The sequence below is a fragment of the Squalius cephalus genome (assembly GCF_949319135.1).
Source record: "Squalius cephalus genome assembly, chromosome: 20".
NCBI classification, from domain to species: Eukaryota; Metazoa; Chordata; class Actinopteri; order Cypriniformes; family Leuciscidae; genus Squalius; species Squalius cephalus.
In genome coordinates, this window is record NC_137141.1 from 12,715,924 (window position 1) to 12,733,926 (window position 18,003).

The following is an 18,003-nucleotide window of genomic DNA, read 5'->3' on the forward strand; positions in this document are numbered from 1 at the left end:
TATGCAGAGATGGAGTTTGAGATTCACGCCATGCATGTAAATAACATTTCATGTGGAGCAGCATTTACTGTGAATGGTTACTCACAGACAAATTGCAAGTGAGGATTTTTTTAAATAGAGTACTCAAATTTAACCATTGAGGAATCGTGCCAGCCCTAAACAATTCTTTTAACTAAATTAAGAGAAAGTATTATCGGAGAAACGAAATGCAATTCTTATATACAGACTTTTAATTTGAACATTATTAGTCCTATTTTACTCAATTTATTTGATAAAAATAAATAACTTATTAGAAACAAAGTATGTTGTGGAATGTATCTTAAATTAGGCTACACATTTGTCATAAGAACAAGTCAGTAATTGCACCAATTTAAGTCTTACTAAATGCAGAACACCACCATAGAAGTTGTCAGAGTTGGACGTGACTGAAAGTGAGATTAGTTTATCAACCACTCCTACAGATTCATAAACATTTTTTGATTTATTAAAAAGAACCAGCTCATAAACGTAATTCGTTTCTGAATGGGATTAAACTAGCAGCATACAAGTATAGACAAAATAGCGGTAAAGGACACAATGACATTTTAAAATGTTTTAGTCAGGCTTGTGATCAGCTAAAGACAAAAAAAGAAAACCTGAAAAATCACATTAAATTCTAAAAACATTACAATCTAAAAACAAAAGTAACGCAGAAGTTATAATCACTAAATTAAAATTAAAAATACACTGACTTAAATGTTACCTGGTAAGAGCTTAGTAATTATATTAATATACACACTTTACAGTTACTACTGTAATTAAAATGCACTTGGTTGTAGGTATAAAATTATACAAATAAAATACAAATTATTCAAACCCCATTGCAAATCAGGTTTATTGGCAACATTTACACTTTCAGCAGTTTGGAATGAACAAATCAAACCAAAGTAATTGAAATAGCTCGGCAACAAATGCTTCAAGTAGTTTCCCCAAATTCAACTTTTAAAATGACTTCTGCAGTCTCAAAATTATTCAACCCCCTGAATAGAATCGCTCACAACAGCACAAAACGATGCAAGGGCTTCATTAGTTGCACCAGGTGTGCTTGAGCTAGAACATGAAATATCTGAACTGGCTAAGTTTGTTGTGTGTCAAGTTTAAATGCATGCTAGAAATAAGTCAAAAGAATGGTCCCAAAAAGTTAAGAACTGAAGACCATTGCTCATGAGGAATGGGCTAAGGTTCCTCAAACGCTGCCAGAAGATGGTGTCTGGTTATACATCTCATTTGCAGCAGGTCATAACAGCAAAAGGGTGTTCTACTAAGTACTAAAGATACTTGCCATTGAGGGGTTGAATAATTTTGAGACTGCAGAAGTCCTTAAAAGTTGCATTTTCAGTTGAATTTGGGGAAACCACTTAAACATTTGATGTGTTGAGCCATTTCAATTACTTTTGCTTGATTTGTTCATTGCAAACAGCTGAAAGACTGTAAATTTTGCCTAAAAACCTGTAACTGTCTCGCCTTTTTGTTTCATAGACTTTAAGTTACTTAAAAAGGGGAAATCACTTTTTCATAATAACTAAGAGTCTCAATAAGGGAGTGAAAACAAATAGTATTGAAACTGAATGATACCAATAACAATAACCATACTGATGAAACCCAAGACAACATTGCAAATAACCAAGCTCAATACTGGAAACAAACAAATATAAAAATCAAACTTAAACCCAAAATAATAAAGTGTTGCTACAGAAAATATGGTGTTTCCTGATGGAATGGAGTACCCAGGATAATATAACAATACTCCCCAAACCACTGCAACACAAATAAACAAAAACAGGCAAAAAGAGGTATGGAAGGTGTAACTGCAGTATGAAAAAAGAAATACAGTCTTTAAGGCAAATCATCTTATCTGAATGTTGTAGAAAGTCCCAGTCTTTGCAATGACCCAGCGGGCAGTGAAGATATGCAATAACTTCAAATAATTTCACTTGCGTAATCCAACACAGGTAAGTAGTAGATATCAACAACTCTCTTTTCTCCTCTAAAGCCCCATTACAGAGTCCTCTGTGAGCTTCTCTGCAAACGTCCTTAAACACAATGTGACTCCAGCCTTTTTTCACCCTCGTTCAACCCATTCCATCACCATGCTTCCACCTCTCTTCCTCTATGCTACCTGCAACCTTAAAACCATTTCCTGTCTTTGTTGCCCTCTTGAGGCCAGGATGAACAATTTCACCCCTGTAACAGGGTAACTGTTACAAACCTCGTAACTGTACATGACACATTTAATGTTTTCTGAATAGATGATTAATCCTTTGGTTAATTTACCAATAAATAATAACCGTAACTAATCATGACAGATAATAGACATAAATAGCCTACTATTTATGACAGATAAGGTTTATGCAGTGTAGGCCTAATTAGGAAAGGCGTTTTACAATGGCTGCGTTCGCAGTCACTTTTTACGATACAGCAATTGCTTACAAGTGTGATTCCTGAAAGGTTTTGATAATTCAGAAGATTCAAGTAGCAGCTTAAATATGTTCATTGAATCAAACAGCTGAAGTCACAACCGCATTTTAAAGCCGCTTTTCCACTGTCGGGGCCGAACAGTTCTAAAAACGGTAAGGAATGGTTCCAGTTATGTTTCCACTTGAGCCTGGTACGGCACAGCACGATTACAATCCTTTCTTGACCAGGAATTCTGGTAGAAAACCATGCTGGTAGAATGCGTGTAGTGACGTCGCCAATCAGGATTGGTCACTTGGAGTTTTTCCCTCTTTTACACCTCGCTTTTAAATCGCATGTGTGGCCGAGCCGTGCTTTACTAACTATATATATATAAAAAAAAAAAACTAAAAAAAAACAACAGGTGCTCGATTCATATGGATTAGATTTATGATCTCTTTATGAACTTTCTGAAGCAACAAAATGGTAGTTGCATGGAGTAAATAATGATTTTTTTTTTTTCATTTATGGGTGAACAAATTTAAGACTACGAACAAAGTTTAGTCTGCAACTAGTTGATTGTAAAAAAAAAAAAATATATTGTTTTGCACATCCTTATTCTAAACAGAATTCTAGCCCAGGCTTTCTGAGGAAACAATTAATTAAAAAGAAAAAGCAACCCATCATTTCCAACAAATGTTTCCACTTATCTTTTCACATGCTGGCCTTATAATCGTCCAACATGCGGGACCTTCCACAGCGAGGAAAGAAGACTCTTTGAGATGAGCTCAGCCCTGCCCACCATCAAAACTGGCACACCTCCACTGGGCCTCAGCCAATCCCGCAGCCTTTTCACAACCAAAGGAACGAGCGGTTGCCATGGGAACGTGTCGGAAAACCAAGCAAATGGCCATTTGTCCAAACTCGGGGAGCAGGAAGAATGAGACATTGTTGTCCGAAGCCTGGGGGCTTTCCCACATGCTGAGACCATTCAGTGGGCTTAATCAAGGTGTACGAGAACATGAGATGTAAAGTGCCGATGGAATGTCTTCACAAATCAACATAAATACCAACACTGGGGCTCTCATTCAGTCGACACTGGTCTCGAATGGCCTCATATTGCTTCAGTCCGTCTGGTGCCCAGCTCTGGCAGCCCCTTTCATCAGAGCAATCACTGCAAAACTACATGCCAATCACTGAGACCAATAAACAAAGGTCCAAGCAGGGGTATAAACTAAAGTACCATAATATGAGTCCAAAAAAAAAAAAAAAAAACCCTCACAATTTTGAAAGACAGGGCTGCAATTTTCCAACCCCAACAACTTCTGAATTCGCCAGCAACACCAACATTTTTTCAACATTTGCCAAATGGCTTTTAAAAGGAAAACCTATTTCTGGGGCAAAATGTAAAGAATTAGAAATAAAGAAATACTGGAGTCTTACTTCTTCTGGTTCTGACTTCTTCAGTTCCTCCTCCTCGCCTTCTTTGCCTTCCCCATCCCCATCCCCATCCCCATCATCTTCATCACTGCTGGAGGATTCAAGAATCTCGCTCAAGTCCACTTTCCAGCTGTCAGGGACCTGTCTGGCTTGTAGAAAGACCTGTGCTGCTTCAAACCCTGGTAACAGAAAAAACACAGACACAAGAAAGAGTGTTTGAGAGATAAGACTGGAAAACAGTCAAGTCATTAGAGGTCAGCTGATCTTGGGTCTCATACCTTTCTTGAGTGAGTATTCAGGTTTAGAGAGGGTGTCAATGTTTACTTCCTGAACATCTTTGCGTGCCACGGTGTGACTGCAGAACAAAAACAGTGATAAATCAGAAATAGAATAGTAACAACAGGAAAATGTTTCTGTTTCTTCTAATTAAAGAATTTATTATCACATTAAAAAGCAAAACATCTCTATTACAGATCCCATGAAATTGCTTAATGAGCAAAGCTATCAGATAAAATAAAGACTACAATGTTAATTTTTACTTCATGGGTTTTGTAAATGTCAAAGCTACTTTTCAATGCTACTCACAATTTGGAATCAGCAAATGATCTCACTAAACATTGGTCCTTTTTGACAGTTATGTCATCATTGCAGCTTGGAGATATCACCTTCAAAGAGGAAGAAAATATTAAAGATCTTAAAGTGAAAACAGCAAGTCTATAACTGTACAGAATACTGTATTCAATTATATTAATATCAGAACTGCCAGTCTTCAGAGTCTTTAGTCTTCATTGATACATATTCAATCAGAAAGATCTTAATTCTTTCCCTAGGCCTATATTTAAAAAAAAAAAAAAAAAAAAGTGGCCAGCCAGTGCATTTTTGTCAAAGGTCGGTTTCAGAAAAATGATCAAAACAACCTTTGCAACCCCCAAACAACAAGCTGTAACAAGTACTTCCCAAAAGCAGCAATACAACATTTCAAGACTGGCTCTGTCTTTAATAATGTTCTCAAATTGTTCCAAACCAATATACAGTTTTTGTGCAACCTTGTTTTACAGAGTACAATCGTTTCCATACAACAGTTTCAAACACTTTAACATTATCAGCAAACAGCTTTCAGTCTGTTCCTCATACAAAGCTGTCACATAAATTCAGAATACTACTCTCACAAGTCATAGAGACCATGTCTCTTTATGAATTTAACTTGTGCGCAAAATTGGAATATCGCATAAAACATTTGCGAGGAAAGCAGCGCTTCCATACACCGAGACGAAAAGATCAAAATCGACACTTCCTGATAAACTGCCACCAAACAACACTAAGAAAAATTTAATTTGCTGCAGTAAAAGCCACTGTAGCTCTATTTTCATATATAATAAATGACTTGCACCTCAAATGAAACGCAATAAACCTGGTCATGTTAACTTGGGTGGATGTCTGCTGTTTGGGAACGCAGTCATGTAAAACAGTTCTGGGAGGTAATTATACTGAACCACTAGATTTTCTCAGGCACTTCAGAATTACTTAAACAACATTTCAGATGCTGTGCAACGAGATCGCCCCACTGGTTAGTTCAGTTATGCCGTCCCATCGCGCAGTCACATGACTTTTTTGATGCACATAAAATAATATTTGCCTCATTTTTAGAATTTATGTGCATTTTGGCATTTCCATTTTTTTTTTTTAAATGTGCTTTCACAAAATGCACATAAAAATAGGTGGACGGAAACATAGCTCGTCTCTCTAGCTGGATTTCAAATCCAAAAGTTAAAAGAGGTTTGTAAATGAATAAAGGACTCACCAAGACGTAGTGGCAGGAATCACTATCAGACCCACTCTGAATGCAAGCAACTTTCCCCAAAAGATCATCATTAAGCCTTCTCCTGTCGTCGTCGTCATCTTCACTCGATGAAGTCTCCTTCTCATCTTCTGCACTGCATTTCATCAAACAGAGCACTAATGTTTGAAACATGCTCCCTTTTCACATTAAAACACTGACCAGTAAACTGTATTTTTGCATGTAGGAAAATAAATAAAATAGACAGGGTTCGTACACATTTCTAACAATAAATTTCCATGACTTTCGAGGCAAATATTCATGACTAACGTTCCACGAAATGTCGTACATGTAAAATAAGAATAAAAATCTGTTAAAATTTCTAAATCACAGCATCTCTCAACTAATTAATGACAAGCTATGTGGTTTATTAAAAAGTAAACGCTGACACGCCAGTAAGACGGTTAGATAAAATACTTTGTCTGACCCTCAGAACTCCACTGTGTATCAACAGATTAACATACATGGGAGGCAAAAATGTAAAATAAGTAAATAAAAGTGTCCAGTAAACACAGACAGTAACTTTTCAAGGTGGCAGTACCAGAGACAAACTTTTGGAATACAAAATTTGGTAACTAAGAAGATTTTAAAACAGCTTTGCCTACTATTTACCATTAATCTCACGGGATAACCTTCAATCAACAACAAGATAACGTCCCTATTTGAATTAGCCCAAAACAGTAGAATTTATTTTTTCATTTATGCAATTTACACCAAGTACAAACTGCAACTGCCAGACGCTACCCCATGCCAAGGTCAGAAATTAACTTTTCCATTAGGAGGCCCCTTGCAATTGATTTCCAGGGGCTTTTTTCCCCGTTCATTAGTGCAATTTTTATGATTACCTGTTGTTGTCTTTTGTGTCAAAAACGTAACCAATTACTTAAATCAGAATACTATATAGACTGTTACCAATAACATTTTATCATTAACAAAAGCCATCTTTACACTACAAAGGTGGAACAGAAGCTCCCTCTGAAACAGCATAAATGTTTATTTACACAAACTGTTTAATGTTGCTCATAAATTATTAAATTAACAGGAACTCACTACAGGGTCATTATTGTCAATTAATGCTCTTGATATTGTAATAATGATTATTAATGCAGATTAATAGAATACATAAAAGTTGTGTTTGGGGAAGATGCATGTCATGTTCAAATAAAACAATCTAAGAACAGTGAATGAATTATTTTTTAGAAATTAAGACTAAATCTTATCAGCATGATGAATAAATCATATTAACTGGAATAAACTGTATACAGAAAGGGAGCAGCGAATGTGACCGATCGTGAAGCCATCCATAACTAGCGCGAGTTTAAGTACTCACAAGCACTCCCGTTGAAATTACAGAAGCTGACTACACTGCGACATGAATCTCTTACATCGAATCTGCACTTTGTTGTTTATGATGGGAGAATTTGCGAGTTTCAGTCAGAGAACGCGCATTGAACAAAACTCTTCGTTTCAGCAATGACTAACCTGAACGCCTCTGATTGATTGGCCATCGCATTCATAAGCTCAACAGAAATGTGTGTGTTTGGTTATAACGCTAAACGCCGCAAAAACAAACCTGATGGATTGCCGCAGTCAAATGGATCGAATGAACGTTAAATATTGTAGTTTGTTTAACCCGTATTATCACTTAAACATATATTCTATTATATAAATATTTTGAAACAAATTTCCATGACTTTTCCAAAACTTTTCCAGGCCTGGATATTGCTATTTTTTTAAATTTCATGACTTTTACAGGTTTTTCATGACCATACGAACCCTGATAGAAATAAATAAAATGGAAAGTGGAATAAAAAAGCTAGAATAATGTTAATTCAAGCTCAAAAACAAACTGGGAATCATCGGTTTAAACACTGACTGAGGATGTAGGATCTAATTGTAACAACAGCAAAGCAAGACTTTAGCCCCGTTCACACCGCTAGCGACACGCAGTGACAAAGCAACATGATCCCATTCATTTCAATGGAGGACCGGCGACAAGAGCGATAGTAACCGTTGGCGACAGAATGTGGGCGTGACAAGCGACGTGAGAAATGCGACAAAAGTTCAGAAATTTCAACTTTATGCAAATGAGAAGCGAATTTCACGAGCAACAACCAACAGGAGTGAAGACTGTCAGAGAAGCTCAACGGTCTCGAGTCTAAACTGCAGGCAAGACAGAACAGCGTTCCGGAGTGACTTCACTCTTTTATATGATTTGACTGTTTAACCACAAACATGGATATAATAAAATGATGCATAGAAAACAAACTGTCGACAGTCTTAGTGAGTTTGATTCATACGTTCATAGTTTGTGTGTTGTAATTGTATGATGCAAGTTTAACACTGCTGCTTCATTTTACAGTTTCCCCTGCATTATGTTGATTATTAGGGACAAGAAAAATGATTATTTTTCAAATTCGAATGACGTTTTAGTAACTGTTGACAGTATGAGTGAGTTTAATTTGTTGATTGATCAATCGTTATTCTAGTTAATGATTTAATGCACTGAGCACTGCTGAGGTTAATATAACAACGCTCTCCAACAGCATAACATTACTTTTAAATCTTTTAAGCCTAATTCCTCATCAGATCAGAATGATATTTTTGTTTTATATATCACTTGTGATTGTACTTTCTATAGACCTTATGCGCCAGAGAAACAAGGGCGCAGCCATCTTTAGAATATTGTCTTTTAACTTTTATTTTAAAATGAATTTATTCATTCATAAATATTTAAGATCGCTATAAAAATACAGACCGGAAGTCAAAAGACAACGAGCGCAGCGCTGAAAAGGGGCGGTGCTACATAAGGTCTACAGATATGGTCAGACGTGCAGTCTACCAATAATATTAGAGCGACAGCACTGGGAACGCCCACAAGCGACTATACAGTACAGAGACTAAGACATACAGCGACAAAAATCGCTGGCGGTGTAAACGGGGCTTCTGAAGTGTACTATAACAAGCTCAGTATGAATTTAGCCACTGCAATCAGAAATCATTTACAAACTGAAGTCTTAAATGTACATTAGCAAAAGCCTGTTTAAAATAAAGAAGGGATTTGAATGAAAGTGGGAAAATTATCATGTAAAACTAAGTTAGGACTGTTTTGGGTGCAAAACTGAGAAGAATACGAGGAATTAGTCTAAGAATGATATTCATATACACTTCATACATCTAGATAGCACAAAGAGGAAAGGACTGCAAATACTCACACTGCCTGAGAAGACCTTCTACCCCGATTTGTCTTCTTTCCAATGACTGGAGTGCCAAAGTGCTCTGGGTTAGTAAGGGGCAGTTGGTCCAAAGTCTGTTACAGAGAGAGATAGGCAGAAAAAAAAGAGAGAGAAAACCAGGGAAAAGTGTTAACCACAAGACACATGATGCAGAAAACACCTCACACTCAATTTATTTTTTACATTTACCTCACTCTCTGCAAAATGTCTTTCGCCTTTAAGACACAGTGACGTTCTTCTAAGGGTTTTCTCATCCCCGTCATCAAAAACTGCAATGACCATGCGAGGAAAAAAACATTAAAATGTAAATGACAAGACAAGTTTAGTTTACTGAAGATCAATTATAGGGCCTAAGAGTGGTACTATATGTGCAATTCATTCTAGGGAGATTTAGTCAGCTGTGTCTGTACGTACCCACAGTGTACCAGCTGGCATCTGTGAGTTTGCTGATGACAGCTTCGCTAAGTCCACCCTCTGGGCTCTTCACTTCCACTGTTGAGCCAACCTGAGACCAGAGATGCAGAACACATCATTGCACTACCTAACTTTTTGTGCAATAAAATGCTGTGACACAAATAGGACAAATTTCAAACAGAGTTCAGTTAAAAAGTCTTGTTTTAGAATTAAACATTGTCTATGAGCTACAATATATACAATATTTTGCCTCATAAGAGTGCACAAGGTGCTCAGTTTCTTTAAAAAATATTCCAGTCATGACCATAAGTTAATTTTCTCAGTTCACTCTGCAATAACAGTCGTGGGGAAAAGTTCATTTTGAACATGGCTACAACTAAGCAGTACCTTCTAGTAAATATTGCAAGTGCAAGACAAAACATTTATAAAAAGCATTATAGTAAAATTGATTTAACTGAACTGAAGTCAGTGTCTAAAAAAAGTCTCTCTTACCCTTAAGGGCCCTTTGACTTGGTCATCTTGGACAACTTGTGAGGTGCTGTCTCCTTTAAGCATAACCTACAAACAAAACAAAAAAAGGTAAAAAAAATATATAGAAAAAGAGCACCAAAGCATGAAGGTGAGAGTGACAAGGACGGTAAGACAGTAACCATCCAGCTCAGTGAAGGTGAAGTAATCTGGTTATGTAACAGATGGCATTTTCTTCATGATCTCTCTCAAACAAGCTTCTTAGTGAGCGCCTACATACAATGTAAAGAGGAACTATTTCCTTCTAATCAAACTTGAGAATGTGCAACACAAACTTCAGGTATGTGTTACTCAAGGCTAGGTTAAAGTACCACCACAAACCAAGACCTTGAGAGAAAACAAAACATTGATGACGTACAATGAGATCTCGCAAAAATGCAAGTATGTGGAATAACCCTAAAACAACATACTTGTGATTGGTAGGTGCTGATCAAAATTAAGCCATTTGTAAGCTTAATGTTAGACTACTCTATTTGAAAAAATGGATGTTCTGCACAGCCGAAGTTTGAATGGTGTGCAGAGTTAGTTCACAAAGCAGGATTATTAGGTGGTTTTCCTTTGGCCTGCTTCATTACTGAAGCTTGCGGTGTAAAATGCACCAAACACTTCTGCATAAAAGCAACATAACCCTTTTATATAAACAAATCTCTGCATTGTCACCAACAGAAAATGACACTTGGAAAACTTTGTTTATCCTCAATGTCATCTGACACTGGCTTGACATAAGCCGCATGTGTACTCTGAACTTTGTCACTTTTCACATTTTTTTAAACTAATATATAAAGCTCAAAGATGATTGTTAGCTGAAAACACACACCAAGGACTATTTAAAAGGGACAAAGTTTGGAAAGTATACATTTCAAAGTGATGAATAGTATGAGGCTAATTTCAACAGCTTGATTTACAATCACAAAATGTAAACAATTTTATTACCTGGGGAAATACTTAAAATATACTTGCATACATTTTACATCCAACTGTATCCACATGCATACAGTATACTCAAGTAAAGCAATATACTAAATAGCAAACCTCAACAACTTAATTGTTTACGTCATCGCAAAATATAAACTGTATCATTAAATTGTGACTTTAAGGAATGAATTGCTGTAAAGCTGCTTTGAAAATGTGTATTGTGAAAAGCGCTATGCAAATAAAATTGACTTTGCATGATGAATACATACTTACATCAGACAGATTAAACGTACCTTAACTTTCACCATGCGTTTAACAGTCTTGATTTTTGCCTCGCAGAAGGCACCGCGGTACTTTGCACTCACATCCGTCCCCACAGTCAGGTAGGCAGGTTCATCTGCTACCTGTGAACAGTGTAAATATTATTAAGGTGCATAGACAGATTCATACCAACACTTGCTCTTTGCATGGTCACGGATATGAAAAGCATGAAGAAAAACATCTAAGAATACTTTAAGTAACAGCACTTAAGTGTTGTGAAAAGTACTATCTTGGTTATTCAGAAAGCACTTATAGAGACTGACTACCTCAATCATTGAACTACTGAGATTCTCTGATCATCCCTGGTCAGCTATTCTACAAAAAACCCATCAATATGTGATTTATTCATTTAAGTGTGTTGTTCCAAATGCTTGCTGGGCTTCATTTAGGGAGGCGTCGCCTATCAGAACTGCAGAGACTCACCTTCATCTTGATGGCTATTTGAGGGAGTCCAGCTCGATTGGTTTCGACTGCTGAAACAGAACAACACACAAGCAGAAAGAAACAGTCACGATCTGGCGCCATGTGCTAAAAAAAACGTGTCATATGTATGTGAGTGAAGAATTTGACAGCACAACACAAACACACAGAACAGAGAAAATGCTAAAGGAGCTAACGCAGCTAGCCACTTCTCGTCCTTATCCCTTTCAAAATGATCAAATAAACAAGACCAACCCATCAAAACAAAGCCTTAACTGCCTCACCGTGACTTTACCTCCAATCTGAGACACTTACGATGTCTTGATGGTGTAAAAACAAAGCACGGAGTCACTGAAGGAAAACATAACCCCTTCAAACCCTGCGTGTTTCCTTCCCGCTTCACTCACTGTGTGTGTGTGTGTGTGTGTGTGTGTCACGTCGCCATCATAGCTCACACACCGTCCTGCACCATGTCAGCCCCTCCACCATCCACTAACCCCCGTTTTCCCTCACTTAACACTGTATTTACCGAAGTATCTGAGTTCGAAGAACGTCAAACTGACAGTTATGATGTTTATTGACGCCTGTCAATCAAATTGTGACGGTTGAGCTAAATATAGTGAAGCTGTTATGGCGATTTAAATAGTTCTTCGGGTTAGTTCCGCAACAATATGTGAGGAGACTTTTCCCTTCAAACTGAGTTATAAGTTTTTGACTATAAAGTGATCGGTTTTGAGTGGTTAGTTTAAGTAAAAGTCGTCGGGTAAAATCTGTGAGAAAACAAGCCGACTAACGTTAGATGTGACTAGGCTTTGCCATTCAATTTTTTTTTCTCTTCGTCGCCTAAATACCTTCGCTGGAAACCACGGGAAAACGGCAAATATGACTGGATTACTTTCAGACTAGCGGGTTTAAATGAGACACGCGTGAATATACGGGTTTACTGACGCAAAATCGGTGTTTGAATGTTGTATGGAAATATATATGTGTACTTACATGCTCCTATATGACTGCTTCAGCTCAGCATTCGACTAGGTTGCAAAGGCATAGACGAAATAACAAGCTGTTGAGCTGAGGTTGTGTTTCTCGGATCCCTATTGGCTGCCGGGGCCCCTGTGAGCAAATTCAGAACATTGCCATTGGCTGACTGCTAAGCGAAATTCTATTGGTTAGTCTGAAGCGCGAAACCTGATTGCGGAGTACGAAAGCGGCGCTGCGAATAACGCTTTCTCATTGGTGTTCTTTGAGTCGCACTCTTTGCGAATACAACAAATCCATCCTGGTCCCCGATTGGCTACTTGTTTCCTGTTCTGCGTTGTCCACGGTTCTGATTGGTCGAATTGAGTCAGATGCGACCCGTCTGCGACGCCCATTGGCTGGAAAGGGTGCATGGGAACGGAGCTTCATTTCAGAGGGAAAGCCTCTGCTCAGTCTGCGCATGTCGAGGCGAAGAGAACATTCGCCATTTTGTACCCAACGTAATTATTTTCGCATTCTGGACTCGGAGCCCGTGAGATTTCGCGGTGAGCCCCGTGACTTTTTTGCCTGCTTTTCTACTCAGATCGAATAACCTCAGCATCGATTTAAATTAAATTAGTTCTTTATGTGATTTGTATTACAAATATTATACCAAATAATAGTTTTAATGCGGTCGTGTAGAAAAGGTCAATTGAAGGCAACGGTAATGGCGTCTTTATGTCGATGCTGTAGAGAGCGTCTGGCGTCATGGGTTTGTGGACCACGTGACCGGAACAGAGCGTCATAGTAAGCATGTGTGTGTCACGTTAGATACAAATTTAATGACACCTGCGTGGTTGCAAATTATGCATTAGATTGTCACTGAAATGCTCGTTTTACTCTAACGATATTGAAGCATTATGATTGTGAATCAGAAGTGCGATTTTCACTGTTAATGTTTGTTTATGATGGATATTAAGGACTATATGTTGTGTTTGATTCAGTGTTGATATACATCAGCGACTGGAACAGTAGAATCTTATGTTTAAGAGGTATTTATTGTATAACAGGATCAGAAAATAATTTATACTTGTGCAATGTTGATCTAGTTGTATATTATATCTGTGTATAATTGTGTTTTAATCAATAAATCTGTCAGTTTGCCTATGCATTAATCAGCCTGTAAATTAATCTATAAGCACACATTACATAATACATCTATGGGACCGTTTTAAAGTAACATTAATTTCAAACTCTACTTTCCAAATAAGAGTTGGTCAGCAACACATAGAGCTAAAAATAGAGGTCACGTGCAAAGCTTTGGCCTCAAAGGCCATAAAAACGACACAAAGCTCGCACAATTGTCTATGCACTGCGAGTCTAACGTTTGGATTATGTTTTTCATAAGCTTTGATCAAAAGGCATCTGCTGAAATACTTTAAATTAGTTTTGTAGAAACCCTGAGAGACAATTCTCTCTCAAATGTTTTTAACTTGGATTTACATCCCAGCATTCTCATCCCTTACTTTCAGTAATTTCATAATTTTGATGGCTTTGCTATTAATTTAAAATGTGTAAATTAGTAATAATAATGAATGAGCAGGTGTACCCAAACTCTTGACTGCTAGTGTACATCACAGTGCTAAATATCAGTGTTACCCTCAGAACTGCTGTAGTGGAAAGTATGTTCCTTAAAGTTAAAGACCTAGTCACTTTTGTTTGACTCCAATACTATATCATGCATGCATGCTTGGGTTACAATGTCATGGATGGCAATTTTAAAAAGTAAATTATAATGTACTGGGATTGCTTTGAGGCTCCATATGATAGAGGCTGGCACAACTAAGCTAACCATTAACTCAGGGTCAAATCCTTGCAGCGTATTGCAGATGAACTGTTTATTTACACACCAGAATGCATAATGTCTTAAGTGCCTTATGTCCAACCTAGTAATATACACATTCTCTAGACAGGGTGTGCATAAATATCAATCAATGACGCCACAGGTTTTCTGAAAGAGAAGGTGGATCCTTTGTCTAAGCTTGCTGCCCAACTAATGAATGGTTATTATGCCAATTTAGGATTCTGAATCAGAGCTTCTTTCAGTTTTTTTAAATCGTATTTATTGTTAAGTTTGAAACCCACAAAACGTAGGACTACATTAGTCCATTAGAAAACATAAAAAACATTTTATTGTCTGCAGTCAAGTTGAGAGTTGCCAGAAAGTCTGAAACATGGTACACAGTCAGTGAAGTGGAAAAACAGAGAGGTTCGCAACACCGAGTTTACATGTTGTCCTCATCAGAGTCATCTTCCTCCTCCAGGGATTCCTGTCAGGACAGACATGTGACAATAAGCCAACACTGAAGAGAGCTTTTGTTGTATTATAACTATTACCAGAGGAACAGTTACTTACTTTAGCGTATTTCTCCGCCTCCTCTTTGATGTCTTTCGGGACAAGCTCATGCTTTCCTTTGGTGACTAATAAGATTGAAAAATACATATTAATAAAACCATTCCTTTTACTGCTGATACACCATTAAATCAAGGATAAAAAAACAATAATAAAAAAAATACAAAAAAAAAAAAATCACAGGCCAACATCTAAAAGGTACTAGAAGTGTAACAATAAGCACTACTACTATTGTATTATAATCTTAATGTGAAAACATTTCCAACCTTAAAAATGGACAGAAAACAATTACAATATAATATAAAACAAAACCATGAAAGGGGTTTTATGAGAAATGCAGCACTGAACACAAATGCAGTAGAGGAAAACTGAAAGGAAGTTTTAAGCATTACAAATATTTTCCTAAAAACTCAGATTCAGTAAAGGCTGCATTTACACAAAGTCTTAGGCTAATGCACAGATATGATCTTTTGACCATATTCGTATTTTTTTGTGGTCCCGCTTGTTTACATTCACTTTAGACAGGACTGGTATCTGATATCTGTGTTTACATTTTATGCCCGCCAAAATAATTCTGTCGGTGATCGCTTTACATGATTGACCCTTGGGTTTTGAATGGCCTTACTAAAATGATTTTACAATTCATTTCGGGTGGGTGGCCATGATTATTTGCCAACATGGATAAGTTAAAAGCTGTCATGGAACGTTTGAACGGATATAGACCAGAAAATAACAGTAATTTTCACTTGTTATTTTAAATCACATATGGAAGAGGCTCAGAACGGATGCGAAAAAAATCTCGTGCTGATTTTTGAGTTTACACGTGTGCAACAAATTCCGATCTGTGTCAGACAGGAGTAAAAAAAACAGATTTTTGAAGTTAAATTCACAATAGATTAAGTATTTGAATATAAAAGCCTGTCATTACCTTCTCCAACCCAGCTAAGCTCCAGCTCAAAGGATTTGTCTTTCACCTCATCATGAACGATATAGATACTGAGAAGAGATGACAAAACACACACAAATAGTTATAAAAATGTATAAATATAAAATGTTTAATTAGATATGCCATTATAAATGTTTTATTCAGGGCTCCCACAATCATGGACAGCTTGGAAACAGATTTATTACATTTTTAGGTCTGGAAAAGTCACTGACAAGAATTTCTTTATTGTGTATTATTTATGCTCTGATATAAATTATAAATTAGAATTTTTTGGAGTGCAATCTCAATAAGATGATTTAAAGGGATGGTTCGGAGTAATTTCAACCTAGGGTCCTTTGTACCATGACCTCGAGCCAAACACTTTTTTTCCCGTGGTAGAACATTGACATTAGAGCTTATTTAGAGATATCAGCCGAATGGCTTAGTGCATTAGCGCTAGTCGATCCAAGGTTGTATCTCGTAAATTACCCCACTAATAATGCCCATAAAAGTCCTTTGCAAAACTCACGTTGCTGGAAAATAAATAAATTTATATCCCCCCAAAATTATAATTTTTTTCCAAAGTGTTGACAACTTAGTGTTAACTGTTAACTAATAATTGTTGCAAACTGGTACTACCTACAAAATATTAGTGCATTCCTGGAACTGGGCGTCGTTACACTACATCCTTATGCATCGCTTTCTGCCAGGACTTTTATAGGCTTTTCCCAAACCCCTGAAGTGACGTCGACGTCAGGGTTAGCAGTAGCATGAGCCGTCAGGCAAGTGTTATTTAAATAAACTCCTGGTGTAATTAAAAACTTTCCAATGCCTCATTTTATGAGTACAGAACCTATTTGTACTACTGTAGAAGTTTGGTACCATTCTGGGCATTATTAGTGGGGTAATTTAAGAGATACATCCTTGGATCCATTAGTGCCTGCACTAAGCCATTCGGCTGATATCTCTAAATAAGCTCTAAATTGAGGAGGAGGGGGGGGGGGGGGGGGGTGTTTGGCTCGAGGTCATGGTGCAAAGGACCCTAGGTTGAAATTACTCCCAACCATCCCTTTAACGTTTAAAGTGTATATGCAGTAACCCATCAATGCCAGAGAAAAGTCATGTAAAAGTCATTTAAACTGACTGGTCAAAAGGTGTGGGAACCCTGTTCATTAGTAGCCAACATTACTGTAAACTCAGCAACCTAACAGATAAGAAAACAATTCAGCTGACAAAACTCAATACTAGTAGTCCGACAGGTTTGTTTTCGTGGACCTCTACTGCTCTCTTGTGTTGGCTATGAATGATGCATTTGATTTCGATGTCTTCTCCATTTTAAGTTAGAAACAAAACACTCACATTTTTGCCACTTCCTTCACCAGTTCTCTGCAGGTCATTTCTTTCATCTGAAATAAAATAATTACAGGATTTAACTTTTACACGTTTAATCGCTTTAATCTGTTGACATGAAAACACTGCTAAAGGACTGTACTGCTGTCTGTACTGCTAAAGGACTGCTGTAACACTGCTACACCTAAAGGAATCTAGATTTGTAATTGATTTGAAAGGACAAATCTTCTGATAATAATGCTGTTACTTCTTTAAGACGGTTTTATATGATGTGGTCCCTGCAGTACTGGAAGTAGCTGACTCTTGTTTGAACTTGTTTCAAAGAAAGACTGCCAAACATGCTTCCTATAAACATCACAGCTGTACTGTTAGGGGTAAAGATCTAATGGAGTGTATGCTGACAAATAAAAGACAATAAGATGTAAATAAAACTTTCTGTACTACGACCCTGGAGATACTATGAACACTTGTAGATGTACACAACCGTTTAAAAGTTTGGGGATGGAAAGTCTCTTTAATATTTTTGAAAGAAGTCTCTTATGACCAAGGCTACACTTATTTGATCAAGTAATATTGTGAAATATATTACAATTTAACGGTTTTCAATTTGAATGTATATTTTAAAATGTAATTTATTGCTGTGATGGCAAAGCTTTCAGCACCATTAGTCACATGATCCTTCAGAAATCATTCTATGCTGCTCGAGAAACATTTATCAATGTTGAAAACAGTTGTGCTGCTTTGAATATTTTTCAGGATTCACTGATGAATATAAAGTTCAAAAGTACAGCTTTTATTTGAATTGCATATCTTT

The 18,003-nt window shown here is 37.1% G+C and overlaps 2 protein-coding genes across 2 annotated transcripts in view; both read right to left on the reverse strand.

Annotated features, from left to right (window-relative positions):
* arid4a (AT-rich interactive domain 4A) overlaps positions 1–13,262 on the reverse strand; it is a 30,229-nt gene extending 16,967 nt beyond the window's left edge. Inside the window, exons 1-11 of the mRNA XM_079854210.1 lie at positions 12,541–13,262; positions 11,548–11,597; positions 11,097–11,207; positions 9,853–9,918; positions 9,361–9,451; positions 9,136–9,215; positions 8,926–9,020; positions 5,675–5,807; positions 4,459–4,538; positions 4,152–4,228; positions 3,877–4,052 (exon numbers count right to left, since the gene is read on the reverse strand). Of these exons, the coding sequence (XP_079710336.1) occupies positions 3,877–4,052; positions 4,152–4,228; positions 4,459–4,538; positions 5,675–5,807; positions 8,926–9,020; positions 9,136–9,215; positions 9,361–9,451; positions 9,853–9,918; positions 11,097–11,207; positions 11,548–11,553 (915 nt within the window). The 5' untranslated portion in view covers positions 11,554–11,597; positions 12,541–13,262. The remainder of the gene's footprint in view (positions 1–3,876; positions 4,053–4,151; positions 4,229–4,458; positions 4,539–5,674; positions 5,808–8,925; positions 9,021–9,135; positions 9,216–9,360; positions 9,452–9,852; positions 9,919–11,096; positions 11,208–11,547; positions 11,598–12,540) is intronic.
* A 1,404-nt stretch (positions 13,263–14,666) lies between these two features.
* The window catches only part of psma3 (proteasome 20S subunit alpha 3), an 8,776-nt gene continuing 5,439 nt past the window's right edge, over positions 14,667–18,003 (reverse strand). The window contains exons 8-11 of the mRNA XM_079854211.1: positions 17,199–17,245; positions 15,843–15,910; positions 14,918–14,982; positions 14,667–14,831 (exon numbers count right to left, since the gene is read on the reverse strand). Coding sequence (XP_079710337.1) covers positions 14,787–14,831; positions 14,918–14,982; positions 15,843–15,910; positions 17,199–17,245 — 225 coding nt within the window. The 3' untranslated portion in view covers positions 14,667–14,786. The remainder of the gene's footprint in view (positions 14,832–14,917; positions 14,983–15,842; positions 15,911–17,198; positions 17,246–18,003) is intronic.